Consider the following 27,870-nt stretch of genomic DNA (forward strand, 5'->3'; position numbering starts at 1 on the left):
TGGAGTCGGTTTGGGAATCGAACCTGCTGCCAGATTGCCACGCAGTTCTGATTCAGAGTCACTGCAGCCCAAGGAACTAAGGTCTGACTGAGTAGTGTCATTCGTGTAGGTAACTTTATTTGTGCCCCTGTTGGGAAGATTTGCCTTCGGTTTAGGAATACGCAGAGAGTCATATTTCCTTGCAAATGTAAAGATCTGTCCCAATTGGTAGTCGTTACGATCACGTTGGAATTTAAATGTCTTTCTTTCCATAATTTTTGCCTCTTCCTTCTTGAGCCTGGTAGTCATATCATTCCTCAATCTCGTTTTTTCTTCAATATTGTCAATTTTATCGAGATCCTCATTTATTTAATCAATCTCTTTGAGCAACTGGGCCCTGTCGATATCAGCGTACTTGATTAGAATCAACACCAGCTTGCGCGAGGTCTCCAAGTTTGTTTCTGCCCATTCACGCATTAATTCAGGGTTTGGGTTTTCATAGCTAGGGGCCGTCAAAATACGTAGCCCTCGAGGAATCCGATTCACATCAATGTACCGTTGGAGGGATTTTGACTCCCACCACTTTGTTCGCTTCGTAGTTTCTTTTCTAGTATCCTAAATTTATCTTTTAGAGAAGTGTCCTGAGTGACCACATCCGTGGTGTGTCCGTTTCGAATCGCTGCAGGTAAAGGGAGGCTGTCAGAAAACATTGACAGTGCTGCAGCCTCCCGTTCACGCACGCTGTCCGCCGTCATGCTCAATTAAGGGCTCCCTTATTTGGCGTGTGGGGGGTCAAATTAGATTGTGTAAATAAACAACCGCAACCGCCCACCGCCGCACCAATACTCTCAACTCCCCCGATACCTCAATAATAGATTGGATGGAGTCTCCGGTCCTTTTCCTGCCGTGTCGTCCGACCACAGCTAGAGAGGGCCTCCTCCGTCACGCTTCTTTGCAGTCCATATCCACAGTCCTGCCGATGACGGTATTGCGGGGCGTCCATAGAGGTAGTGAGTGTGCCCCGTCCTGTGGGTGTCTTGTGGAACTGAATATATATATATATATATATATATATATGTAACGCCAGCCAATTTCAGATTCGAAATCAAAGCACGGACACCAAGGAGAATTGCAATGTAGTCGGTTTAATCGCTGCAACCAAAACAACGCGTTTCAGCTTTCGCCTTGTTCACGTCAAGCGTTTAGTGATTCGAATAAAGTTTAAGTATCTTTCAAAATAATTGACACAGAGGAAGGGCTCCTCACAACACAAAGGTCAGGGTTAGAAACAGTGGCAGCCATCTTAACACTGTAAAGTTTGAATAAACATAGATAAACAATGCTGCTTCACAAACCATGTCAGAAGATTCGGACAAAAATTAAAGTCAAAATCCAAACCAGACAAACGTACAAATCAGCGCCCAAGTGGGCATAATGTTTCAATCAGTAATGGATTAAATATATCACATAATATCCTAAATCCGTAATGTCCGCTAACAAATCAAGTTGCAAATATAGCCCAAGTGGGCCAGAGCAGCACCTAATTGTCCATGGAAATAAAGTATATACACAACAACATAATTACTTGAACTCCACAATGACCTGTTCTGTGCTTCGTGGCCACTTCCTGAAAAAATACAATAAAATGTGTCAAAATCTAAAATTACAATTAACAGCAATCACAAACAATTACTAAATGCACAAGACAAAGTCATTCTATTTAGTCTGCAGGTGTACAGATAATTCCTCACTGGAATTGAGCCCTCTCGGAGACATAGTATCAAAGTTCACTATGTATCTAGATTCAAGTTGTCTGAGCTGGAGTAGTTTATTACCACCCCGTATATTGTCAAAAACTGCATCAATTACTACCATCCTAAGTAATCCCTCATCCTGTTGATGTTGCTCAAAAAAGTGTCGGGCCACAGGGTACTGCCTGTTATTGTGGCGAATGGCCCTGACATGCTCAAGTACTCTCTTCTTAGCACGGTGGATAGTACTACCTATATATGCTTTTTTGCATGGGCATGTCAGGGCATACACACAGTACATAGTATTGCATGTGAGGGCTTTCCTGATCTTAAATTCCTCACTCATGCTGGCAAATTGTACTCCAATGCAGTCCAAGCTGTTTTTACATGCTTTGCAATTCTTGCAACATCGGAAACCCGGGCGGCCGCCCGTATTGGGTTTAGGAGAGTCAGTAATGATGTTAGGGCTAAGCTCATCTCTGAGCGATTTACTTTTCTGAAAAGTGACTTGAGGATGGCTATTAAGATGTTTCTGCAAGTTACTATCAGTGAGCAGTACATGCCAGTATTTATTAAGAATATGGCGTACCTCTTGTGCTTGTCCTGAATATTTCGTAATAAAACGCAAATTATCAGGTTCCACTGAATGTTGACCAGGATGTAATAGGTCCCTACGTGCCATCTTATCCACTCTCTTACAGGCCTCATTGATGGTTCCATTTTGATACCCTCTGTCCTTGAAACGTTGAATCATTATATCTTTTTCCTTGAGGAAACTGACTTCGGAGCTACAGTTGCGTTTTGCACGCAAGAGTTCCCCATAGGGAATACTGTACACTAGCTTAGGAGGGTGTGCACTGGATGCATTCAATATACTGTTCCCTGCAGTTTTTTTACGATACAGATGAGTATGCATATATTGATCTTTGATTTCTACCACAATGTCAAGAAATTCCACAGAGGTCTTGCTGATGTTCGCAGTAAACACCAGATTGTAAGAATTGTTGTTAAGCTTCTTGACAAATGTAGTAGCAGAATCAGCGTCCCCTTTCCAAATAAGGAAAATATCGTCAATATATCGGAGCCACAGGACACAGTTGGTAAATTCCGCCATTTGCGAGACCACCTGCTCCTCCCACCAGCCCATGACTAAATTAGCATAGCTGGGGGCGAAGCAGGTGCCCATGGCCGTGCCCTGTGACTGCCGATAAATGACGTCATCAAATAAGAAAAAATTATTCATTAGGCAGAACTCAATCATCGCCAAAATCATCTGGGAGTGATTAAGCAGGGAAATGGATCGAGTTTTAAGAAAATGTTTCACTGCCTCTAGACCAAGCTGGTGTTTAATGCTGGTATGGATACTGCCCACATCCAATGTCACCAGGGTATAATCAGCCTCCCAGTGTATACCATCAATTGTAGTAAGAAAGTGTGTTGTGTCTCGTAGATACGCCGGCAGGCTAACTACAAAGGGTCGTAAGTAATGGTCGATGAAATGGGATGTGTTTTCTAACAGGGAGCCAATAGATGAAACAATCGGTCTCCCTGGAGGATTAACAGGATCTTTATGTAACTTGGGAAGTAGGTATAAAACTGGGGTCCTGGGGTAGGGACATTTAAGATAGTTAAATTCTTCCCATTCTAATAGCCCTTTCTCTCTCCATTCCACCAACAGTTCGCCATAGCTCCGATTAGATTGTGAGACTGCCACTCTATTTGAGACTGAGTAACAAGCCCGGTCCGCCAATTGTTTATAGCCCTCACACAGATATGCAGCCTTATCCAAGACAACCACATTACCACCCTTATCCGATTGCCGGATAACGATAGTGTTATCAGCCGCAAGATTTTTTAAGGCTTTGATCTGATCTCCACTGAGGTTTTTACTACTGGTAGGAATCTTGCTATACCTCAATTTCTTTAGTTCCTTAAGAACACCCCTCTCAAAAACCTCAATGGCATCACATTCAATGTTTGGCAAAAAAACTGATTTGGGCTTGAAACAACTACCAGGATTGACATTAGGATCAATATCGTAGTCTTCCACATTAACATCAGGAAAATTCACATCAGATTCAGACATAGAGGACAATGCATGCAAAACCTCAATATCATCAATGTTAAGATTACTCACAGGTACCACAACATGCCTCAATTCCTGTTTGTTGTGTTTGGTGTCAAACCATTTCTTGAGTTTGAGTTTGCGAGAGAAGTAGAATAAATCAATCCTAGTTTGCACAAAGTTGAAGTTGGAAGTAGGACAAAAGGACAAACCTAGGCCAAGAAGATCTCTCTCATCCTCCGATAGTACACGTTTGGAAAGGTTCACCACAGTCATGGTTGCGTTGTTTTGCCCCTTGTCAGCATTCCCATTGGGCTTCCCATTTCTTTTCTTGCTCCTCTGTTTGGCCTGTTTGTTCCTCTTGTTTTTCCTCTCCCGCCTCGTCCTCTGCCTCTCTGCCCAGTTTGTTCCTGGTATTGTTCTGTCCGCCCTTGATTCAGCATCTGGAATTGGGCTAAAAAATTACTTGATTTTTTATGCACAGTTGGACCAGCATTACTCATGGCTCCTGAACTGGATACATCCGACAGGTTACCATCAGAGACATCACTCTCGCTCATTTCCACAGCAGGTGTCGCCAATGGGAGGGAAATACCCCCGTCTTTGTTGAAGAGATGATCGTACTTTTTATGAAAGGTTAAAGTACGGCCAGATTGATAATCTTTGTAGTCCCTTAAAAACTTCCGTTGTTTCTTAGCCGTAATTTCTTCCTCCAACTTATCCATACGAAGTAGCAGAGCCTTCACAAAGGTATCCAATATGTCTTTTGCCACCAGTTTTTCCAACTCACCATATACCACATCAATTTCGGCCAGTAATTTACTCCGATCCTTTAGAGCAAATTTAACTAGGATGCGCATCATGGTAATTGAACACGCCGCCGAGTTGTTGGACCACTCTTCCAACATGTCTGGGTCGGGATCCTCATACGTTGGTATGGTAAAGATGCGCAGTCCACGTGGTACCCGGGCTACATCGATATATCTCTGCAAGGACTCCGCCTCCCACCACTTAGCCAGTTCCTTCTTATGTAATTTCTCCAATTGTGTGTATAATTGCTGGATCTTAATTTCCTCAGTGATACAGCATTGGAGATTGCAGAAAGAACTTGGTTGATTATGGCTGCAGCCTTAGAAGCTAAGCGTAAGTTAACAGCTAACAAACTATTCTTTGCACAAGGCATTTTAAATGGTGATACCGTGAACCCAGTGACGAGTATCACTGAGGAAATTAAGATCCAGCAATTATACACACAATTGGAGAAATTACATAAGAAGGAACTGGCTAAGTGGTGGGAGGCGGAGTCCTTGCAGAGATATATCGATGTAGCCCGGGTACCACGTGGACTGCGCATCTTTACCATACCAACGTATGAGGATCCCGACCCAGACATGTTGGAAGAGTGGTCCAACAACTCGGCGGCGTGTTCAATTACCATGATGCGCATCCTAGTTAAATTTGCTCTAAAGGATCGGAGTAAATTACTGGCCGAAATTGATGTGGTATATGGTGAGTTGGAAAAACTGGTGGCAAAAGACATATTGGATACCTTTGTGAAGGCTCTGCTACTTCGTATGGATAAGTTGGAGGAAGAAATTACGGCTAAGAAACAACGGAAGTTTTTAAGGGACTACAAAGATTATCAATCTGGCCGTACTTTAACCTTTCATAAAAAGTACGATCATCTCTTCAACAAAGACGGGGGTATTTCCCTCCCATTGGCGACACCTGCTGTGGAAATGAGCGAGAGTGATGTCTCTGATGGTAACCTGTCGGATGTATCCAGTTCAGGAGCCATGAGTAATGCTGGTCCAACTGTGCATAAAAAATCAAGTAATTTTTTAGCCCAATTCCAGATGCTGAATCAAGGGCGGACAGAACAATACCAGGAACAAACTGGGCAGAGAGGCAGAGGACGAGGCGGGAGAGGAAAAACAAGAGGAACAAACAGGCCAAACAGAGGAGCAAGAAAAGAAATGGGAAGCCCAATGGGAATGCTGACAAGGGGCAAAACAACGCAACCATGACTGTGGTGAACCTTTCCAAACGTGTACTATCGGAGGATGAGAGAGATCTTCTTGGCCTAGGTTTGTCCTTTTGTCCTACTTCCAACTTCAACTTTGTGCAAACTAGGATTGATTTATTCTACTTCTCTCGCAAACTCAAACTCAAGAAATGGTTTGACACCAAACACAACAAACAGGAATTGAGGCATGTTGTGGTACCTGTGAGTAATCTTAACATTGATGATATTGAGGTTTTGCATGCATTGTCCTCTATGTCTGAATCTGATGTGGATTTTCCTGATGTTAATGTGGAAGACTACGATATTGATCCTAATGTCAATCCTGGTAGTTGTTTCAAGCCCAAATCAGTTTTTTTGCCAAACATTGAATGTGATGCCATTGAGGTTTTTGAGAGGGGTGTTCTTAAGGAACTAAAGAAATTGAGGTATAGCAAGATTCCTACCAGTAGTAAAAACCTCAGTGGAGATCAGATCAAAGCCTTAAAAAATCTTGCGGCTGATAACACTATCGTTATCCGGCAATCGGATAAGGGTGGTAATGTGGTTGTCTTGGATAAGGCTGCATATCTGTGTGAGGGCTATAAACAATTGGCGGACCGGGCTTGTTACTCAGTCTCAAATAGAGTGGCAGTCTCACAATCTAATCGGAGCTATGGCGAACTGTTGGTGGAATGGAGAGAGAAAGGGCTATTAGAATGGGAAGAATTTAACTATCTTAAATGTCCCTACCCCAGGACCCCAGTTTTATACCTACTTCCCAAGTTACATAAAGATCCTGTTAATCCTCCAGGGAGACCGATTGTTTCATCTATTGGCTCCCTGTTAGAAAACACATCCCATTTCATCGACCATTACTTACGACCCTTTGTAGTTAGCCTGCCGGCGTATCTACGAGACACAACACACTTTCTTACTACAATTGATGGTATACACTGGGAGGCTGATTATACCCTGGTGACATTGGATGTGGGCAGTCTCTATACCAGCATTAAACACCAGCTTGGTCTAGAGGCAGTGAAACATTTTCTTAAAACTCGATCCATTTCCCTGCTTAATCACTCCCAGATGATTTTGGCGATGATTGAGTTCTGCCTAATGAATAATTTTTTCTTATTTGATGACGTCATTTATCGGCAGTCACAGGGCACGGCCATGGGCACCTGCTTCGCCCCCAGCTATGCTAATTTAGTCATGGGCTGGTGGGAGGAGCAGGTGGTCTCGCAAATGGCGGAATTTACCAACTGTGTCCTGTGGCTCCGATATATTGACGATATTTTCCTTATTTGGAAAGGGGACGCTGATTCTGCTACTACATTTGTCAAGAAGCTTAACAACAATTCTTACAATCTGGTGTTTACTGCGAACATCAGCAAGACCTCTGTGGAATTTCTTGACATTGTGGTAGAAATCAAAGATCAATATATGCATACTCATCTGTATCGTAAAAAAACTGCAGGGAACAGTATATTGAATGCATCCAGTGCACACCCTCCTAAGCTAGTGTACAGTATTCCCTATGGGGAACTCTTGCGTGCAAAACGCAACTGTAGCTCCGAAGTCAGTTTCCTCAAGGAAAAAGATATAATGATTCAACGTTTCAAGGACAGAGGGTATCAAAATAGAACCATCAATGAGGCCTGTAAGAGAGTGGATAAGATGGCACGTAGGGACCTATTACATCCTGGTCAACATTCAGTGGAACCTGATAATTTGCGTTTTATTACGAAATATTCAGGACAAGCACAAGAGGTACGCCATATTCTTAATAAATACTGGCATGTACTGCTCACTGATAGTAACTTGCAGAAACATCTTAATAGCCATCCTCAAGTCACTTTTCAGAAAAGTAAATCGCTCAGAGATGAGCTTAGCCCTAACATCATTACTGACTCTCCTAAACCCAATACGGGCGGCCGCCCGGGTTTCCGATGTTGCAAGAATTGCAAAGCATGTAAAAACAGCTTGGACTGCATTGGAGTACAATTTGCCAGCATGAGTGAGGAATTTAAGATCAGGAAAGCCCTCACATGCAATACTATGTACTGTGTGTATGCCCTGACATGCCCATGCAAAAAAGCATATATAGGTAGTACTATCCACCGTGCTAAGAAGAGAGTACTTGAGCATGTCAGGGCCATTCGCCACAATAACAGGCAGTACCCTGTGGCCCGACACTTTTTTGAGCAACATCAACAGGATGAGGGATTACTTAGGATGGTAGTAATTGATGCAGTTTTTGACAATATACGGGGTGGTAATAAACTACTCCAGCTCAGACAACTTGAATCTAGATACATAGTGAACTTTGATACTATGTCTCCGAGAGGGCTCAATTCCAGTGAGGAATTATCTGTACACCTGCAGACTAAATAGAATGACTTTGTCTTGTGCATTTAGTAATTGTTTGTGATTGCTGTTAATTGTAATTTTAGATTTTGACACATTTTATTGTATTTTTTCAGGAAGTGGCCACGAAGCACAGAACAGGTCATTGTGGAGTTCAAGTAATTATGTTGTTGTGTATATACTTTATTTCCATGGACAATTAGGTGCTGCTCTGGCCCACTTGGGCTATATTTGCAACTTGATTTGTTAGCGGACATTACGGATTTAGGATATTATGTGATATATTTAATCCATTACTGATTGAAACATTATGCCCACTTGGGCGCTGATTTGTACGTTTGTCTGGTTTGGATTTTGACTTTAATTTTTGTCCGAATCTTCTGACATGGTTTGTGAAGCAGCATTGTTTATCTATGTTTATTCAAACTTTACAGTGTTAAGATGGCTGCCACTGTTTCTAACCCTGACCTTTGTGTTGTGAGGAGCCCTTCCTCTGTGTCAATTATTTTGAAAGATACTTAAACTTTATTCGAATCACTAAACGCTTGACGTGAACAAGGCGAAAGCTGAAACGCGTTGTTTTGGTTGCAGCGATTAAACCGACTACATTGCAATTCTCCTTGGTGTCCGTGCTTTGATTTCGAATCTGAAATTGGCTGGCGTTACATATTTGGGGCTGCCGATTGCCCCAGCACGGACCGCCTGGATAGACAGCCTCTGTCACTATCGGGATTGTGTTACAATATATATATATATATATATATATATATATATATATATATATATATATATATATATATATATATATATATACCCAACTGTTAAAAAATAATAATAAAAAAATGCCTTAAGATACTCCATGTCTGCTCCAATATTAATGTCCTACTATGGACAGCTTTATCTGTATCAAACTCCTCACAGTAACCAAACCTACATTGAGAAATTAAGTTGATATGAATAGAAAAGTGGGTACTGTAGCTAGTGTTTAATCTATGGAGAGAGTTTACTCTGTACCGCATTGTTTGCAGGCAGTGACACTGTCATGTGAAATAGAGAGTATTAAACAGGTCTGTAGGTGCTAAAGATCATATTACCTTCAGCCTTCATACTCTGGTGAAAACTTTACAGATAGCCCGTTTTCTGAAGCAAAGGAAGCACATGTACATAGCTTAGTACCTGCACAGAGTACTTTATGCTATGTAGAAATTGTCATTCTGAAACATTTCTGTCTAATAATTCAAGGTTGCTTTATACTACTTAGAATCATTGACCTGTTGGAAACACTGTCTGCAGAACCAAAAAACTTGCATTGAACATACTGGACACAAGTTGTCAACTGTTATCTGCAAACGTAGTTACTCTTCAGTACAAAGATTTAGAACATGTTCATTACCTCTACACACCTATGATGCATTAGAAGCACATGTGTCTTGTAAACACACCCATTAGGTGGACATACTCTACAAAATAATTAAGAAAAGTAATATGGTACTTACCCGCCACTATATAACCTGTTAAACAAACTAACACGCTCTGTGGTGTCATCAATGATGTAATTTGAGATTTCATAATTGATGTCATAGAACACGTTGTGAGTGATGTGATATGTGAGGTCATAAGCAGTGCATGGCGGGCGAAAGTTATAGTATACTATATTGAATTTCAGTTTTTTAAAATTTAAAACGTTACGGTTGTCACTGACTTATACACCTAACTATAGTTTTACATTAAACTTAGTTTTTTTCAGTACATTTTTATGTTTTTTTTAACAAAACCAGCTCTTTTATTATCACGCCTAACTAAAATGTTACTTGAACCTTTGTTTTTTCAGTGAGTGTGTGTGTGTATACATACATATTTCAATAAGCTTTGAAATGAAGTGCACTCTCGAAAGTTTTTGTTGCAGTAAGCAGATAGCTCTTTATTCCTCAAACGTTGCGCGTTTTGACAAATTAATTTCTTGATCACACGAGTTTTACGGAAGTACGTGCATAAATAAGCAAAAACATAACATTCACAATGGTTGGTGAAAGCAGCGGCCATTTTGTAGTGTACACATTGATGCATATATTTATATATACAAGCAGCACATACTGGCAAAAGAAGCTGGATATGCATGCTAAAGGTTATCCCAGAAAAATAGTTTATCAGACAAGTGTCTGATATCATATTTATGCGAACCTTGGTATTTCTAAGGGCATGTAACACAACAAAGGCGGTCTACAGCTAAGTGCTCTGGTCAAAGACTCGCCGAGTAGCGTAACCATGATCTTAAAGACCTAGGGGTCCGATGTAGGTAAAACCGAAATACCTAGTCCTTTATAGTGAATTTTACCGATTTGCTATCAAGGACTCTCACAATTGAATGTAGGTAGGAATCGCTGCAATATTAGTGATTCCTTAACATTCCTTAATAACGAATCCCAAATTGAGATTAGCTAATAAGGAATACCTACCCATTCATTCCTATGGGCTAGGAGGTCCATAGGAATGAATGGGAAGATATTCACTATTAGTGATTTGGTATTAAAGAATTGCAAATAGCTGGCGTTATTTCAAGGGTGCCAGGGTGTCAAAAGGACACGCTGTTGCACCCCTGAAATGTGCATGTGTGCACATGTGGCGCACATACATGCCCTAAGGGCATGAATGTGTGCCACATGGCACTTTAAAAAAGCAAAAAAGTGCTTTTTTAAGGGAAATCGATAATTACCACCAACTTGAAGTTGGTGGTAATTAGCGATTCCTTAAGGCTAAGTGCACTTACTTTTGTGCTACTTACATTGCATTTAAGGAATCATAATTTTGCGATTCCTTATTTTGCTAATAGGTTTAAACTCGCCTACATTGCTCACAGCCCAATAGCGATCGGTAACGCTGGAATTCTGCTAATTTCAGCGTTACCGATCGCTATTTGGCCACCTACATCTGGCCCCAAAATTGTTAGACATATTTTTAGAGCTTGAGGCAGAGTTCTCGCCCCATTCTTCTAGCATACATGGGTTAGGGGATTCGTGTGATGGAGTTATGTATAGTCCACGTGGTACCATTTGTTTGTCCACGTAATCCTGGAGGGAGATGGCCTCCCACAATTTATATGTTTTTAAAAAAAAATAATTCATATCTTTTGAGTTGGGTATTCAATGAATTGTCTTTGTTACGAGATATTCCTATAAATAGTCCTTTACCAGGTGCGCGTGCGAATAGCGTTTGCGCTGCTATACGTCTTTCATTTTCGTCCTCCATAGTTATTACAATTGTAAACTGTTGTCGTTTTTCACTGTGCATTTGAACATGCACATGTTGCTGGGTTCTGCTGGGTGCCTTCACCCCCGGTTATGCCGGTTCCCCAGGAGCAACTGCAAGAGCACAAATACTTTCCCGCCTACTATAGGCAGGTCCTGATGCCACTGTGGATATATAGATGGTTGCAAGGATACGGGGAAGATAGCGATTACGATAAGTTCCACGGGTGTCACTGCACTGTCAAAGCCACTTAGTAAAAGTTTTTTAGCTAATTTTTAGTGATCACTTTCACTTTTTGAATTTTGTAGTCATGATTTTCACTTTTGTCTCACATAGTATCTATTAGGACTGTATTTACATTAGCCACTTGGCGCGTATATTGTTCTCATTGGTTCAGGCATGTCTGTGCGGTCTTGAACCCGGTACATTAGCAGCCTTATTTTACTTGCGGTATCTATGTACCGGCTCTAGGTAACTCAGCTTATAGGCGTGAGTATACATTCAGGCACTATGTTTCTCTTATTATACTGACACTAGTTCGTTTAAAGCAAATAACTCATTCTTGCTACCTAGAATTTCTCAGATTTACCTCAACATAAGGGTCGTCGCAATTGTTAGAATCTTTATCATGTCTAACAATTTTGGTCTTTAAGATCATGGTTACGCCACTCGGCGAGTCTTTGACCTGAGCACTTAGCTGTAAACCGTCTTTGTTGTGTTACATGTCCTTAGAAATACTAAGGTTCGCATAAACATGATATCAGACACTTGTCTGATAAACTGTTTTTCTGGGAAAACCTTTGGCATGCATATCCAGCTTCTTTTGCCAGTATGTGCTGCTTGTATATATAACTATATGCATCAATGTGTACACTACAAAATGGCCGCTGCTTTCACTAACCATTGTGAATGTTTTGTACCCTAAGTCCTATGTTTATATATTTGCTTATTTATGCGTGTACTTCCGTAAAACTCTTCGTGTGATCAAGAGAATAATTTGTCGAAATGTGTAACGTTTGAGTAATAAAGAGCTATCTGCTTACTGCAACAAAAACTTTCGAAAGCGCGCTTCATTTCAAAGCTTATTGGAATACAAAGGTCCGGTTTGGGTTTTACCAGCATCGCGCACCACCTGACTACGGGCTTGATCCCGGAAGGACCTGCTCTCTTTGATGAATATATAGTATATATATTTATATATATATAGATAGATATATATATTAATTTTTAGACCTCAATTTATGTTTATGCGTTTTAAAATTCTGATTAGGTTGTAACCACATTTTCTATATGCAAGAGCTTCACCAAAAAATTCAAGGTAATATGGAAAATGTCCTTACTTACTCAATGCTAAATGCACTTTATAATGCATTTTAATTGGTTTCTATTCACTGATATTCGTTAAGAAGCATTTTTTAGATCCATCAATAGCTTTAGGACGATTTATGGATACTGTTACTATCGGGAATAATTGTCAAGAGTATAGTCTGTTAGTTTGTGATGTATTTAATCTATTTTATATATATATTTGTATGTATCTATGTTTGTTTTTTGTTTTATGGACAAAATTGTCTTAAGAAATGGATACTTGGCATATTTACCATTTTAAGATTTTATCTTTTTTCAGATGTATAATTTCACAAATTTTGCAATGGCTTTAAACGAATTGGACAAAGACATGGAAAGCATTATTCCTAAAACAGACTGTAGGCTGCGACCTGATATAAGAGCCATGGAGAATGGAGAAATTGGTAAGGCTAATAAAATGAATGTACTACATAGTTTAAACGCTGTCAGAGATCAAATTCACACAGTCAGTGATGCCTGAAGCAGGAGATTTTAAATTGTAACTAAGGAAGTCCTAGGATCTCGAAGTGAAGGAAGAGACTCAGCGTGTTGCGTGTATACATTCCTTATTATTTTATTAATGTAAGTGATGCCTAAGAGAAACCCAAGTATTTCTTAAGATCGAACAAACGTGGAGGCAGGTCCTTGGGAGTCCTGTGAACCAGTGTCTGGAACTTTCTTAGCTCCATCCACTTGATGGAACCAAACTGAAAACTAGACTGTTCCCCGAGTGCCTTAAGCTAGTGATAGAAGGACACAGGCCCAAAACCTGACCTTGATAAATTGAACTAGTAACTTTCCCTTTTTAATTTTTTTCAGCAGTGCTCGGGAGTTAGATTTAGGAGATACCAAGCATTATTAAAAACTATAAATAAGTAAATACACAAGAAAAAGCAATTGATGAGTATGAGTACTGTTGCAATTGCGTTCCACCCATTTAGTACTCCCTGATTTGTTTTTCTTTTTTATTAACCAGTTGTGTACTTTTTACTGTATTTGAGCCTCTACTTGTGTTTTAGCCTTAGCAATCACATGGTAACTGGACTGCATTTTTAGTGTCTGCCTTTAAACCAAAGGCCGCTGCAATGCAGCTAGTGTAAGGGACACTTGGTTAGTGACATATGAACATGTGTGCATATGTGTGTGCACACGTGCGGTCTGTGTGTGACCCGTTAACTGCACACAGGGAGGGTTCTCTGCAAGGTTAGGTGTTGACCTGAGATAGGCCTTATATTATTAATGGGCACTCAAAGGTAAGGTCAGTTAAATTTACTGGTTTATCTGCAGTTTAACTGTATTACGCACATGGGGGAAATTTGACTCAAGATGCAGGTTTGCTTCCCTTGGGCCTACAAAGTCCAGTAAGGTATCAAACTGGGGTCCAACATTCTCTAAAACACATGTTCTAAAACACATGTTCCAAAACGCATGTTCCAACAACCGACATGTACACTGTATGGGTTGCCCAGAATTGTCACATTTCTCCAGCCAGTGAAACCAGCTCCCTGTGCGGTACAGCACTTTTGAGGCCAGGGCCTGTTTCAGAAGATCCAGGTGGCTAGGGTCTAACACTAGGAGCAACATGAGCCCAAGATGGTTAAAATCGTCCTATCGGGGCTTGTGATATTCATCCCCACAAGATTTAGCCCTTGACACTCCCGTAGTGACAGAGCGCGTGGAGCTCCACCGCATCTTCTATGAGAACTACATAAGATGCATCCATAGAATGATTGGCTAAATTAAAGTTGTTAGGGTTTTACAGAAACATTAGTTATATTTGATACAACTGTAGTCTCAAGCAAAGGGGACGAGCAAAGCTATCCTATAACTCGGCCCCTGAACTGCCATACCGTATTTTATTTCAGGATCGTTTAAAGGTCAGAACATCAGTGACGTTCAGGCATGATTTAAGAGGTTTGGGTTCTATTTTATCACTAGCAGTTGAGCTCTTGCTGACCTTCGAGAGGTGCACCGTTTCAGAGGCACAGGGTGTGTATCAGAAAGTGTTGTAAGTGACCAGGATAAAAGTAGTTTTTGAGAAAACAAGTGATCTCTTGTATCTAGCCTATCTTAATGACATTTTTAAAATGTATTGCAGTCATCAGGTTGACGAATCCAACGTCACAAATACCTTTGAAGTTGAATTTCTCACTATGTATGTTGAGACTGTTCATTCGTTCCACTTTTTCTGTTTTTCTGACATGAACCCTGCCTATTTTGTGTTGTCACCTCTGTCACCCTCCTTTCCCATTTTGAGGACTGTTTATCCCTCCTTCTGCTTTCTCGTTTTCCTCTACCTTCTCCTTTACCACAGTCTTATTTTTTTTTATTTGCATGTTGCGGGAGGGATCTCATTAATTGCCCTACTCTCTAATCGTTCTGTAGCCCTCGTCCCCCACACCTCTCCTTCAGAGAACTTGTAATGCTTTTGAAGAAAATATTATCCAGTATTAGGGTATCTTTCATAGATTCACATGCCTGAATCATTCCCCGTCGTCGGGATGGGAGTCCCCGGTAAATAAACAAAGTAATATCTCAGTAGACATATAGAATAAGAGGCCCAAAAGGCCTTATCTTAGTAACATATCCACGTCCTTATGTAAAAAGGACCAAAGTTTGGCGATTAGCCAATCAGCTAGCACCACCTTCTAGAACCTTCCTGGAAGGAGCTCTGGTCCCTCAGATTTTCTACCGCACGTCGTGCTAAGGGAGTCTCCACTGAGCTCTGCTCACTTCTACTGGATTTCCAGTGTTTCTTGCTTCACATTTGTATTTTCTGTGAGGATTTCTTGGTTCTTCATGGCTGACACCCCGAAGAAGGGCATTTTCAGGTCTTGTGCTTCCTGTGGGAAAAAGAGACTTCATGTGTGTGAGAAGTTGGCCTGATGTATGATGTCACTAGTTCTAGTGTACACCTTATATCAGTCCAAATACCCTTATGGTGATTGGTTGTAAAGTCAACCTTATAGACCAGCTATCCTAGTGGTAGCATGGACAAGAGCAGTCTTAGGCTAAACTCTGAATGGCATGTGAAGCCAGCTGTGATACCATATATAATCCCTTGAATACCAAATGAAAGGACACCACAACAGATATATATATATAAAATAAAGTGTATTTATTCTAGTCAAACCCTCAGCACTCTCTATGAGATTAGAGGGAAGTACAGCACAGTCTTATTTATGCATACATTAAGTCACACAGGTAAGTAATACAGTCAGGCCCTAGGGGCCACGCAAACCATATACTAAGTAAGTGGTATAAGGACCACTGTCACGGAAATAGGATAGGCCTAGGCCTAGGGAATCGCTGGGGCTACACTATACTACCAAAGGTTAGGAAGTGGGAGGCCCACGGGATTCAGGTGCAGAGTGGAAACACTCACGCGTAATGCGTAAAAGTCGATAGAAATAGTAGTTGTTAGCAATTAACAGTTTAAGGACACTTCTGAAGCAGCTAGAGAGTCGAGACTCGGAAACTAGACCCTAGGATAGTTACTACCCTTGTGAGCACCGAAGTACCCAAGTTACCTAGCCCACAGGCTGCGGGTGCATAGGTGTGAACTTGCGTCGGGTTTCGTCGTGGACTTCTATGGATGCCTGAAGGAAAGTTGCTGACAGGCAGTCAGTGAAGAGTGTCCGGTGGATCCCAAGGCTGGGATCAAGAAGAGAGGAGACCTGCAAGCAGAAGGGACAGAGTCAAGGTCACTAGCCAGTGACCACGTGGAACCAGGAAGGAACCAGGTGATGTCGTGAAGATTGCAGGTGAAGCTTGTCGCTGCAGCCACGAGGACCAGGGAACGTCGAGGACGACCAGGACCAGGAGGTGAGCTGTCCCACGAAGGCTCTTGCTGTCGGCGGCGTCGAAGTTGGACTAGGACTCACCAAGCCTTGGCAAGCGGAACCCACGAAGAACGGAGGACTTGCTTCTGGTGCAGACCAGGAAGGTCTGAGGTGCTTCTCTTTTTCAAAGAAGCAGGAGCCAGTCTGGAGGAGCCAAACCAGCGGTGAAGATTACAGGATGCGTCGTCACAAAGGCCACTAGCCAGCGGGCAAGCAACCGGACAGACGCGGCAAGCAGAAAAATGCAGAAGGGCCCCGCGCAGGACTCGTGGAGTGTGGGGGGCTGGTCTTCGGTGCAGATGGTGCTTGGGGTTGGGGCTTCTCAATCCCCGGTGCACAACTTCGAGGGTGCCTCAGAAGCTGCGCTTGAAGATACTAGCCACTTTTCCCAGGTAGCCGGTCCCACGTCTCGTCGCCTCCACGGATCTCAGCTCTGATGTGGATCAGGGTCGGAGAAGTCTGGAAGTCAAGGCTCTGGTCGGGCTCTGCAGTCGGTCCCTCGTAGAACTTTAGCAAAGCAAAGGGTAGTCTCTTGATGGTGCCTGTTTGCACAGGGTAGCCACTCCTTGGCCACAAGGGAGATTCTTCAGTCTTCTTCTTTCGTCGAATGTCGAAGGTCCAGAGTTTCTGTTCAAGTTGCAGGTTCAGGATAATCTAAAGTCTTGAGGCCCAACTCCCACTCTTATACTAATCTGGGGGGCTGGGATACCTGCTAGGTCACGCCTTATGGGTGGGACCTGGGAGGGGGTGGTTACACCCACTTCCCTTTGTCCAGTTTCGCGCCAGAGCTGGGGCTGGAGTGCCCCAGCGCCGGTTTGAACTGGACTATGCAAGGAACACCTTGTGTGCCCCAGGCATGTCTCATTCCTTTCAGCCCACCCTGCCCCAATACACTAAAGGCTGTCTGGGGAGGTGCTAGCACCTCCCCAAGAAGGAAACCTATTGTCCAGGCCTCCCTGGCTGGGATCACTCCCAGCAGCAGGAGGTCAGACTTGTGTCGTGGCAGCAGCATCCATTTTGTGATGCTGAGGCTTTGGTCAGAGACTAACAGTGAAGTATGATTTTAACATGTCTTTCCCTCTAGAAGGGGGGAATAATATCCTCATGTCCAGAAATGGTATGGGGGTATTATTCCACAGTGTTAGACACCTTACACGACATGTTTCGATAAAGCCAAACCATAGTTACCATAACCGTTTAAGATTATAAGGCACTTTAAGAGTATATGGTAGGCTATATCATAGAACAGCTATAAGGACATGGTTCCGAAAGCTGCAGACAGGCTCAGCTCATGCTAGAGCACCATCTCACATGTTACCAAGCACTCTGCCTCCAGGATTGTTAAGGCCTGCCATAGGAGTGACTGATAGGTACACATGTGTCTATATGTAAGTTAGGTATAGGAATACTACACCTAAGCAAGGGGTGATTACACGACCTTGCCCCAGCTGAGTGATCAGCCAGTTGTGTCAAAATGGAAGGCCAGGCCAGGGGTGGCATAATACATGCTGCAGCCCCTGGTAGGCCTAGGGTACACCTATGCCCTGGGTACCTAGGGTACACTGTACAGGGGCCAATAAGGTGATCCTATCCAAATGGGTTATGCACCTAAAGTACATAGTATCAATTTAGAGAGAGAACAGCAGGGCTGTGGGTCTGATTAGCAGGCCCACAGCCACATCTAAGTCGAAAACCAGTAAAGCAAAAGCAAAAAGTGGGGGTGAACATAGAAAGCAGACCCTACTCTCCTACAATGTGGACGACCAACATAAGGACTGTCTCTACTGTCTTTATCCTAGCCACTCTTCCAAGGTTTGTAAGGTATGTCGTACCTTCTCCTCCAAGACCCTTAAAGACCGAGCAGGGCGCCTCATAATCTGGCTGCAGAGGCTTAAGGACAAGGATACTGTATTGTCGTCTGAGGAAAGTGAGGGCTCTTTCATCTCCTCTCAGTCCTCTCAGAAGAGGCCAAGGGTGGCATCTCCGGGCCCTTCGTCGCAGCCACCTCAAAAGAAGAAGCACAAAAAGTCTTCAGAGGTCCAGGCTAAAACTCTGCCCGGGACAGTTTCTCCTCAAGAAGTTCCACATGCCTTTAAGAAGCCTACTTCCACCCCGTCGACGACGACGACCGCGTCGACTGTGGCTTCATCGACGAGGAGATCTCCATCGACGGCAGTCCATGTTACCTCGTCAACGACGACAGTGTCTACTTCTGTCGAGTCACAATCCTTGTCTACATCGACGACAACTCCATCGTCGACGGCCGGTAAATCTGTCTCGTCGACGCTGAAAATTAAGAAGACATCGTCGTCAGCCAAGCTGCCGTCGACACTGCGATCGCCGACGACAGCATCGACGACAGCATCGACGACGCCATCGACAAAAGCTACCTCGTCGACATCGTCGACGAGGACACCGTCGACGACAGCTCCATCGACGAAGCCTTCATCAACGTCGACGGCGTCGTCGACGAAGCATTCATCATCGTCGACGACGACGACACCGTCAACGATGGCCTCGACGACGGCGTCACAACTTTCAATGATGCCGGTCCCCACTACATCGTCGACGGCTATGGACTCCGATGTACAAAGTACATATGTGCACCTCAAGATTACCAAACGTGCACTGACACCGGCCCTGACTTCACCTAGTAGGGTCCAACTCTTGCCTCCGGCTCAACTTTTGGAGTAGGAAGACTCTGACGACGGAAGTATGTTCCGTACAGCGACAAGTCCGTCGCAGCTCCATGTGAAATATCAAGATAGCTCTGACTATGAGGATAACGGATAGGAATATCAGGATGTTGCACCTGAAGACTATACGCAACCTCCACCTTCCATGGTTTGTCTGCCTGCGTCCCTGGTCTCTGATCTCCAGTTCCTTATATCCGACTAAAAGTAGCAGTTTCCAACGCAGGCTCCTTCTCTGATACCGGTTGTGCCTCCAACACCAAGGCCACGACCGCCTCCTTTGGTTTTACAGTCTGAGCCTATCACATCACCGCCTCGTCTCCCTACAGATGACGAAGATGATGAGGAGCATGAGGAAGGAGAGCTTCAGGATGCCCAATCTCATCCGGATGAATGGGATGACTACATTCTTCCCTGTCCTGCTTCTCCCGTTCCTACCACAGCCGACTGGCCTCCAGAGGACATTGGAGGCTTTCATAATATCGTAGAGAGAGCGGCCCAGCGCTTTCAAATACCTATGCCCTCACACCAACAGGATTGTTCACTCTACGATTTTAAGGAGCCTTTCAAAAAGTCAGTTCGCTCCATCCCTATAATAGACTACATTTGGGAACAAGGCATAAAGTTTATGCAGAACCCTTCTTTGGTCCCTCCAGTCTTGCCTCGGCTGGATAAGAAATATAAAGCGTCAGATACCGCTCCAGCTTGCCTCACAGGCCATCCGAAACCGGACTCCGTCATTACCCAAGCCGCTCAGAGAAAGTCCAAAAATCCATCTGCTTTGTTGACTGCTCCACCGGATAAAGAGGGTAGGCGACTGGATAACATTGGTAAGCGCTTTTCGTCCATGTCGGCTTTGACAGTGCGTGCTTTCAACTCCTTAGCACTGTTGGGACGTTACAATCGGCAGATGTGGGCAGATATTGCGCCATACCTAGCGAACTTACCTGAAGAGTCAAAAGAGGAGGCAAAGAAGATCTTACTGGAGGGGGAGAGATCTGCCTCTGAAATTATAGATTGCGCAATGGATATTGCTTCAACCGGATTTCGCCAACTAGCGGGCGCAGCTGTGTTACGGCGCCAGGGTTGGTTGAAAGCAACTTCCTTCAGACTGGAAGTACAAACCAAGGTACTAGACATGCCATATGATGGCCAACTCCTCTTTGGCACGCATATTGATGAGGCATTACAAGGTATTAAGAAGGATACTAACACCGCTAGGGCGTTGGGTACCCTACAATTCGGAACCCTTCTTTTCGAGGCTCAAGAGGGAGAGGTCAGACATCGACTCGAGGAGATTTCCAACACTGATCTTCCTTCCCTTCCTCTCAGCAATACCGTTCGCAATATTAGCAGCGTCAACAACCCTCCTCCTACACTAAATCTTCCTTTCGTGGCAAGGGAGGGAGACAAAAGCAATGACTTTCAACTACCGCCGGTCTCCAACTCCTCTCTGCCCTCCAAAGTTGGAGGAAGAATTCCCTTTTTCTCACAAATTGGCAAAAAGTAACTACGGACCGTTGGGTTCTACAATTAGTTCTATTCGGACATTCTCTAGAGTTCATCCAGATTCCTCCCCAAACCCCTCCCCGCCCTATGCTTCACAAAATTTTGCGTGCTTTACTCCTGGAGGTGGCACTCATGCTCCAGAAGGGAGCTATCGAGAGGGTTCCCCAGGTCAAAGGGGAAAGGGGTTTTACTCCCGTTTTTTCCTCATTCGAAAAAAGAAGAAATGGAGACCGATATTGGACTTGAGGGATCTAAACAAGTTTTTGAAAAAACAGTTGTTTCGAATGGTCACCGTTCAGGAAGTGTTACAGCTTCTCAATGCGGACGATTACATGGTGTCTTTAGACCTGCAAGACGCCTATTTTCATATTCCAATACACCGCAACCACAAGAAATATCTGAGATTCATGGTGGCGGGCAGACTTTACCAGTTTCGGGTTCTGCCTTTTGGACTCAAATCGGCGCCACACATTTTTACCAAATGTCTAGCTCCAGTGGCTGCGTACCTACGACAACATCACCATCAAGTCTTCCCATATCTGGACGACTGGCTCGTCAAATCACCCTCTCTAGAAGGCGCGTCCAGGTCTTCCAGCGCCTGTCTGAGGCTTTTCGATTGTCTGGGGCTGACGCTCAATCGGGACAAGTCCGTTCTTCAGCCTTCCCAGCGCATACGTTTTCTGGGTGCTACCCTAGACACCATGCAGAGGAAGGCGTTTCCATCACAGGAACGCAAAGACAAACTTCATTCATTGGCGCTCCGTATAAGGTCCAAGAAGACGCTGTCAGTGCGTCTCTTCAAGTCCTTACTCTGGATGATGTCTTCTTGCATCCTGTTAGTTCCGCACTGTCGCCTTCGCATGTGGCCTCTTCAGGAAGCATTGTCGGATCAATGGGTCCAGTGTACGGGGTCCTTCGACGACGTCATCCAGGTGACTCCTGCGATCAAAAGGGCTCTACGGTGGTGGACTTGCACTCAGAACCTTTCTCACGGCTTGCCTTTCTTGCTTCCTGCTGCTCCACATATCATCACCAAGGACGCCTCCTTAGAAGGCTGGGGAGCTTTCCTTCAAGAACTGCAGATAAGCGGAAAGTGGTCCCCTTCCGAGAAGGCACTTCACATAAATCTTCTGGAGCTGCGCGCAGTGTATCTCGCTCTGGTAGCTTTTCTTCCACGAATCAAAAACTCCCTAGTGCTTGTCCGAACCGACAATACCACGACAATGCACTATTTGAACAAACAGGGTGGGACTCGTTCTCTGACGCTCTCTCACGAGTCGCAAAAAATTTGGAACTGGCTGCTCAGTCACAACATCTCTCTCCGAGCAGAGTATGTTCCAGGCGCCCACAACGTGTTGGCGGATTCTCTGAGCAGAAGGCAGGCGGAATGCCACGAGTGGGAGTTGGATCAGCCGGTCCTCAACAGCATATTCGCTCGATGGGGCACCCCTCTTCTGGATCCTTCGCTACCCAGCAGAACGCCAAATACCAACACTTTGCAAGCTGGCATCCCCAGCAAGGGTCTCTGGGGAATGCATTTTCGATTGCATGGTGCAACGTCTTTGCGTACACCTTTCCGCCAATTCCCCTGATTCCCAGGGTTCTCCGGAAGTTGAAAGCGGAGCCCTGCACACTCATCTTGATAGCTCCAGCTTGGCCACGCCAACATTGGTTTACAGAGCTTCACCTTCTCTCCCTGGAACCGCCGATCAGGTTGAAACCGTTTCAACAAGTCCAGCATCCGGATCCGGCATCTCTCAAATTATCAGCTTGGCTCCTGAGTTCAGAGAGTTTCAGGGTTTAGACATTCCTCCTGATTGTAAATAAGTTCTAGTTCGAGCCCGAGCAGATAGTACCAACAGAACGTATTCATTAAAATGTAAGAGGTTTTGTATCTGGTGCAAATCAAACAAAATACACCCTCTCTCTTCCACACTGGAACAAATACTGCCGTACCTTCTACATCTGGCAAAATCTGGTCTAGCGCATGCCTCCGTTAAAGTTCACCTGGCAGCAATCTCGCGCTTCAGGTGATCCTCTACAGGACCTTCTCTGTGGTCTCATAGGCTTATTAAGCAATTCCTTAAAGGACTGTTTAGAACATTCCCTCCAGTAAAACCTGTACCTCCGGCTTGGCAGCTCAACACGGTTCTGGCTCAACTCATGAAACACCCGTTTGAGCCAATACACAGAGCAGATCTTAAGTATCAATCCTGGAAGACTGCGCTCCTTCTGGCCCTTACCTCGGCAAGGCGAGTGGGGGAACTCCAGGCTTTCTCAGTCCAAGACCCTTTCCTTCAATTCAAACAGAATAGGGTCATTCTTCGAACAAATCCGAAGTTTATCCCTAAAGTTCCCTCACAATTCCATCTTAATGAGCCGATTGTACTGCGTTCATTCTTTTCAAATCCGCAGACAGCGGCAGAGAAAACCCTGCATTCCTTGGACCTTAAGCGCTGCCTAAAGTTTTACATTGACAGAACTAAACCATTTCATAAACCTAACCAACTCTTCATAGCGTACAGTAGGCCTAGAAAAGGGCTACCACTAACCAAACAAAGTATCTCTCGCTGGATCTCTTCAGCCATTACCTTCTGTCACCAGCAAGCAGGGCGTCCACTACTCTCAACAGTTTGTGCCCATTCCACGAGGGCAATGTCTACTTCCATGGCACTGTTTGCAGGAGTGCCCATTGTGGACATTTGTAGAGCGGCCACATGGAAGACGCCGCATGCATTCACCAAGCATTACTGTCTGGATACGGAACTCCTGAAGGATGCTGCAGTGGGTCAAGCGGTGCTCCGTCATCTATTTCATTAGAGGTGAGCCCTTTCTTTCATCCCACCATCCTTTACTTGTTACGCACATTTCTCTTCTATGATTTTTGCCTCTGCTATGTCATTGCTTCTTGGTACTTTCTAATTTTTCACATGGATATGTTGTTATCTGTGAATGTTTATATGCTGTACCTTGCGAAATGTGCTTTCCATTGCTTACTATTCTGATTCAGGCATGTGAATCTATGAAAGATACCCTAATACTGGATAAGGAACGCGTTACTTACCTGTAACTGCGGTTATCCAGTATTGGTATCTTTCATAGATTCACATGCAACCCACCCACCTCCCCTGGAAGGGCTCTCTTGGATCTCTCAGTGATACAACTACTTAGCACTGTGCTTACGAAAATCTGAGGGACTAGAGCTCCTTCCACGAAGGTTCTAGAGGGTGGTGCTAGCTGATTGGCGATTAAACGTTGGTCCTTTTTACATAAGGACGTGGATATGTTACTAAGATAAGGCCTTTTGGGCCTCTTACTCTATATGTCTACTGAGACATGGCTTTGTTTATTTACCGGGGACTCCCATCCCGACGACGGGGAATGATTCAGGCATGTGAATCTATGAAAGATGCCAATACTGGATAACTGCAGTTACAGGTAAGTAACGCGTTCCTTCTGTGATGAGTGCAAAAACAAAGGTGATTTTTTTGACAAACCTGGCAAATCTTGGGGTACCTTGTGTCTAGGCTAAGAACACCTAATAGCACATCTGCTTGTAAGTCTTCCAGAATATGAGAGTTCTAAATAAATTGTTGTGATTGTTGAGTAACTACACTGTCAAGTAGCTTTGCCTCGTATGGTAGTAATGATGTTGACCTATAATTAGCATGATATTTGGCTTCCAAAGAAGTTGATAATGGCCTTCTGAAGGGTGCTTGGAACAATACCTGTGGTCAGAGAGAAATTTGAATATGGTTCTAAGAGGCAATATTGTCTTGGTTACAAAGTATATAAACTTACAAGGACAGTTGTCTAATGGAAACGTATGACCAAAAAATGGTTTGAACATTTACTCTTCTGAAATTATAGTAAACTTTTCAAATACAGAAAGTGTACCATTATTATTGCAGAAGGAAGTACTCCAGCAATAGACGAGACCTTGAGAAGGTGATACCATACTATTAAGGGCATTGAGGTATGCAAGAGAATTCAACATTTTAAAGAATATTTTTGACCTATTTTTGATCCAATAAGGGGACTTCCATACAAGTAGCCCAGGAGCCCCCACTTTTGCCACAGCAAGCATATATTTACACAAATGAAGGTCTTGCGGAAATCCAAAAGGGTGCAGTCGAGCGAAAGTGAATAATACAAAGTGCTGGATTTGCTAGTAGTGATAAGCTTTGGAATTGTGAAGAACGGATAATCCCTTTCAAAAGCCAGTGAAGGCCTTAAAGATGATTTTGCTTACGAGTCTCGGTTTTGAAAGTCTGAACAATTATGGCCCATTTCTGTAAAAAAAAAAAAGATTTTGCTTATTGCAAGGACACTATAAAAAGCAAACAACCAAGAAAGGAACCTACAAGTTGGTATTTTTTTTTCAATAGATTATTCATCCAACCTTCAGTCCCAGAGCCACTGAGGATTTGCTTTGTTTAATAACACTTGAGTTGAAAACCTGGTGTGACCATTTCAAATCTCTCCACTTGACAAGCTAATGCCAAAGGTATTACTGCTCTACTCGTCCAACATGGATTATTCATAGAGCTAGACAATAATCACATATTGTATGTGAAAGAAAATGCATTCCTTACAAATTTACTTAAATTACCATATATAATGAAAACTTTTCACTCTCAATCTGATTTAGGTGTACATGGCAAGCTAAAAGTTCCTGGCAATGAGGTTACACAGTCAAATACTACATAGTGAATGGCAGACTGGTGTGCTCTAGAATTTGGGTAGTAGCAACATCTAACTGTTATTTGTTAAGTGATAGATCAGGAAATTGTTGTGTCTGTGAATATATATTTAACGCAAACATGAAAAATATACACAGGATCTTTTCCTTAAATTGTTCTGCACTAGTAAACACTTTGTCAGAGAACTTGTGTCCAGAGGTAATTATTAATTAGTTTATTTTTTTTAAACAAATTTTCTTTGTCAAACCATCACATATAACGCAGAGCTCTGTGACCCAGAAGCTTCTGCAGCATCAATATACATCAAGTGAATTCGACCATTTTCATGTGTATGCAGGAGAAAACGAAAAGCAATGCAAATTAAACATTAACCCTAAAACTGTGACCCCCCAACCCACCCCCCTGCGCACCGTCGTCCATTCCAGAGCAACACATTATATCAATAACCACAGTTATACACTTATAACATGTCATCTCCTACAGAGCATCTTTTCTGCCGGACATCTGTATAGGAAGGTCATACCGGGTCTCGGTGGCGGTCGGCCCGTGCCGGCTCTAGCTCCAAGCCACGATAGTCTGCCCAGCGCTTCCAGATTTTAAAAGTGCTTTCGGGGACACCCCCTGGCCACAAAGATTGGGGTCTTAAGACCCATACAGAAATCCACACCATTTTTCCAAGCAGAGACAGAGGGTGCCACCGCTGCCTTTCAGGCCCTAGCAATATCCCTTTTAGCTAGGGTAAATCCCAGAAGCATGAGATGGCGCTTGTAAATATTGCCCCAATCCCTTTCATGACATGCAGGAGGACCAGCTTTGGTGTGCAGGGAAGGTCCCACCCCAACACTTCAGAGAGACAGGTCATCACCCCCCTCCAGAATCGCACCAAAGCGGAGCAGTGCCAGACGGTATGTAGCAGGGTACCCTCCTCATGTTCACATCGGAGACGCACAGGTTGAAGCTACCAAGCCTGCCCTCCACAACCTAACCCTGGTATAATATACCCGGTGGAGGTATTTGAACTGGATAAGCCATTGGCTCATTGCGATGGCCGCCCCTCACGGAGAGGCCAAAGCCTCTGTCCAGTCTTACTACTCCATCGGACCATCATCGCCCTCCCATGTCTCCCTCAGATGCTGCAACGATGGGGAACTATGCGTGACTAGGGACTGGTACATTTTAGAGATTTTGTGGTCTTGGAGGTCTTCCATAAATACCTTGGCCTCTACCGGACTTAACTCTGCCAGCGTCTCCAACCCTTCCAGGCTAGGGGAAATAGCATGTCGGAACTGTAAATATTTAAATAATTGGGTTTTCGGCATCTGGAAGTCTTTTTGTATATCCTGTAAGGATTTCAAACCAGGTCCCCGCATGATCTCCACCAGGGTGGAGATCCCGATGTTGTCCCAGTCGCAGAATTCAGACCGAGCCGCCAATTGTGGTAGACGGCCATTGTGCCAAAGAGGGGTCTCCCGGGTCAACCTGTTCCACTAACCCATCCTCCGTAACGCCTGCCTCCAGATCTGGAAAACAGTCCGCGTGGCAGACGGTAGGGAGCGTCTCAACTGGGCAGAGTAGAGAATTGTGTGCAAAGGTGTGTTCCCCCATAGACCGTCATTTGACAGCGTATGCCGGATCCGTCCTATCCCCATACCACCATTCGTTCATGACTAGCAAGTGTGAGGCCATATAGTATGACAAGATATCGGAGGTTGCCAACCCCCCACCGTATGTAGACTGAAAACAAGTCTGCAGGGCCACCCTTGCCACTCCCCCATCCCAGAGAAACTGACCCAGGGCTGCATTAACCTGACGAAACCACCTAGGGGGAATCGGGTATGGATGATTTTGCAGTTGGTACAACAGGCGCACGAGCTAAACCATCTTGAAAATGGCCGACCTGCAGTATTAGACAGGGGCATGTGAGACCAGGTCTTAATGTCCTCCCGCACACGATCCCATGCAGGCGCCAAGTTCCTATCCCAGGACGTGGTAGGAGAATACGATAGGAAAACTCCCAGATATTTCATCCCCCCATATACTACCTGCACCGAAGATACCCAGGAGCCGAGCTCGCCCCCACCACCCAAGACCCAGAGGGTGGACTTTCGAGGATTCATGTAGAGGCACGAGGTTTCCCCAAAGATCAGCATTATGCGCAGCAGCCACGGTCCCGTCCTATCCAGAATAGTTTGGAAGAACAGCACATCATCAGCGTATAGGGCAATACGGTACGACAGTCCATGTGCCCATTCAAGAACAGCCACTTGAGCATCAATCCGACCCAGGCAGCGAGGGGCTCCATTGCCAGCGCAAACAAGTAGGGGGACAGCGGACACCCGTCTGATGCCCCGCCCAATAGGGAA

The 27,870-nt window shown here is 44.1% G+C and overlaps 1 protein-coding gene across 2 annotated transcripts in view; it reads left to right on the forward strand.

Annotated features, from left to right (window-relative positions):
- The window catches only part of OSBPL1A (oxysterol binding protein like 1A), a 1,951,189-nt gene that overhangs the window by 1,771,279 nt on the left and 152,040 nt on the right, over positions 1-27,870 (forward strand). For both annotated transcript variants that reach the window (XM_085605749.1, XM_085605748.1), the window contains exon 26: positions 13,041-13,164. In XM_085605749.1, coding sequence (XP_085461875.1) covers positions 13,041-13,164 — 124 coding nt within the window. The remainder of the gene's footprint in view (positions 1-13,040; positions 13,165-27,870) is intronic.

Source organism: Triturus cristatus, chromosome 5_1, assembly GCF_964204655.1.
Source record: "Triturus cristatus chromosome 5_1, aTriCri1.1, whole genome shotgun sequence".
NCBI classification, from domain to species: Eukaryota; Metazoa; Chordata; class Amphibia; order Caudata; family Salamandridae; genus Triturus; species Triturus cristatus.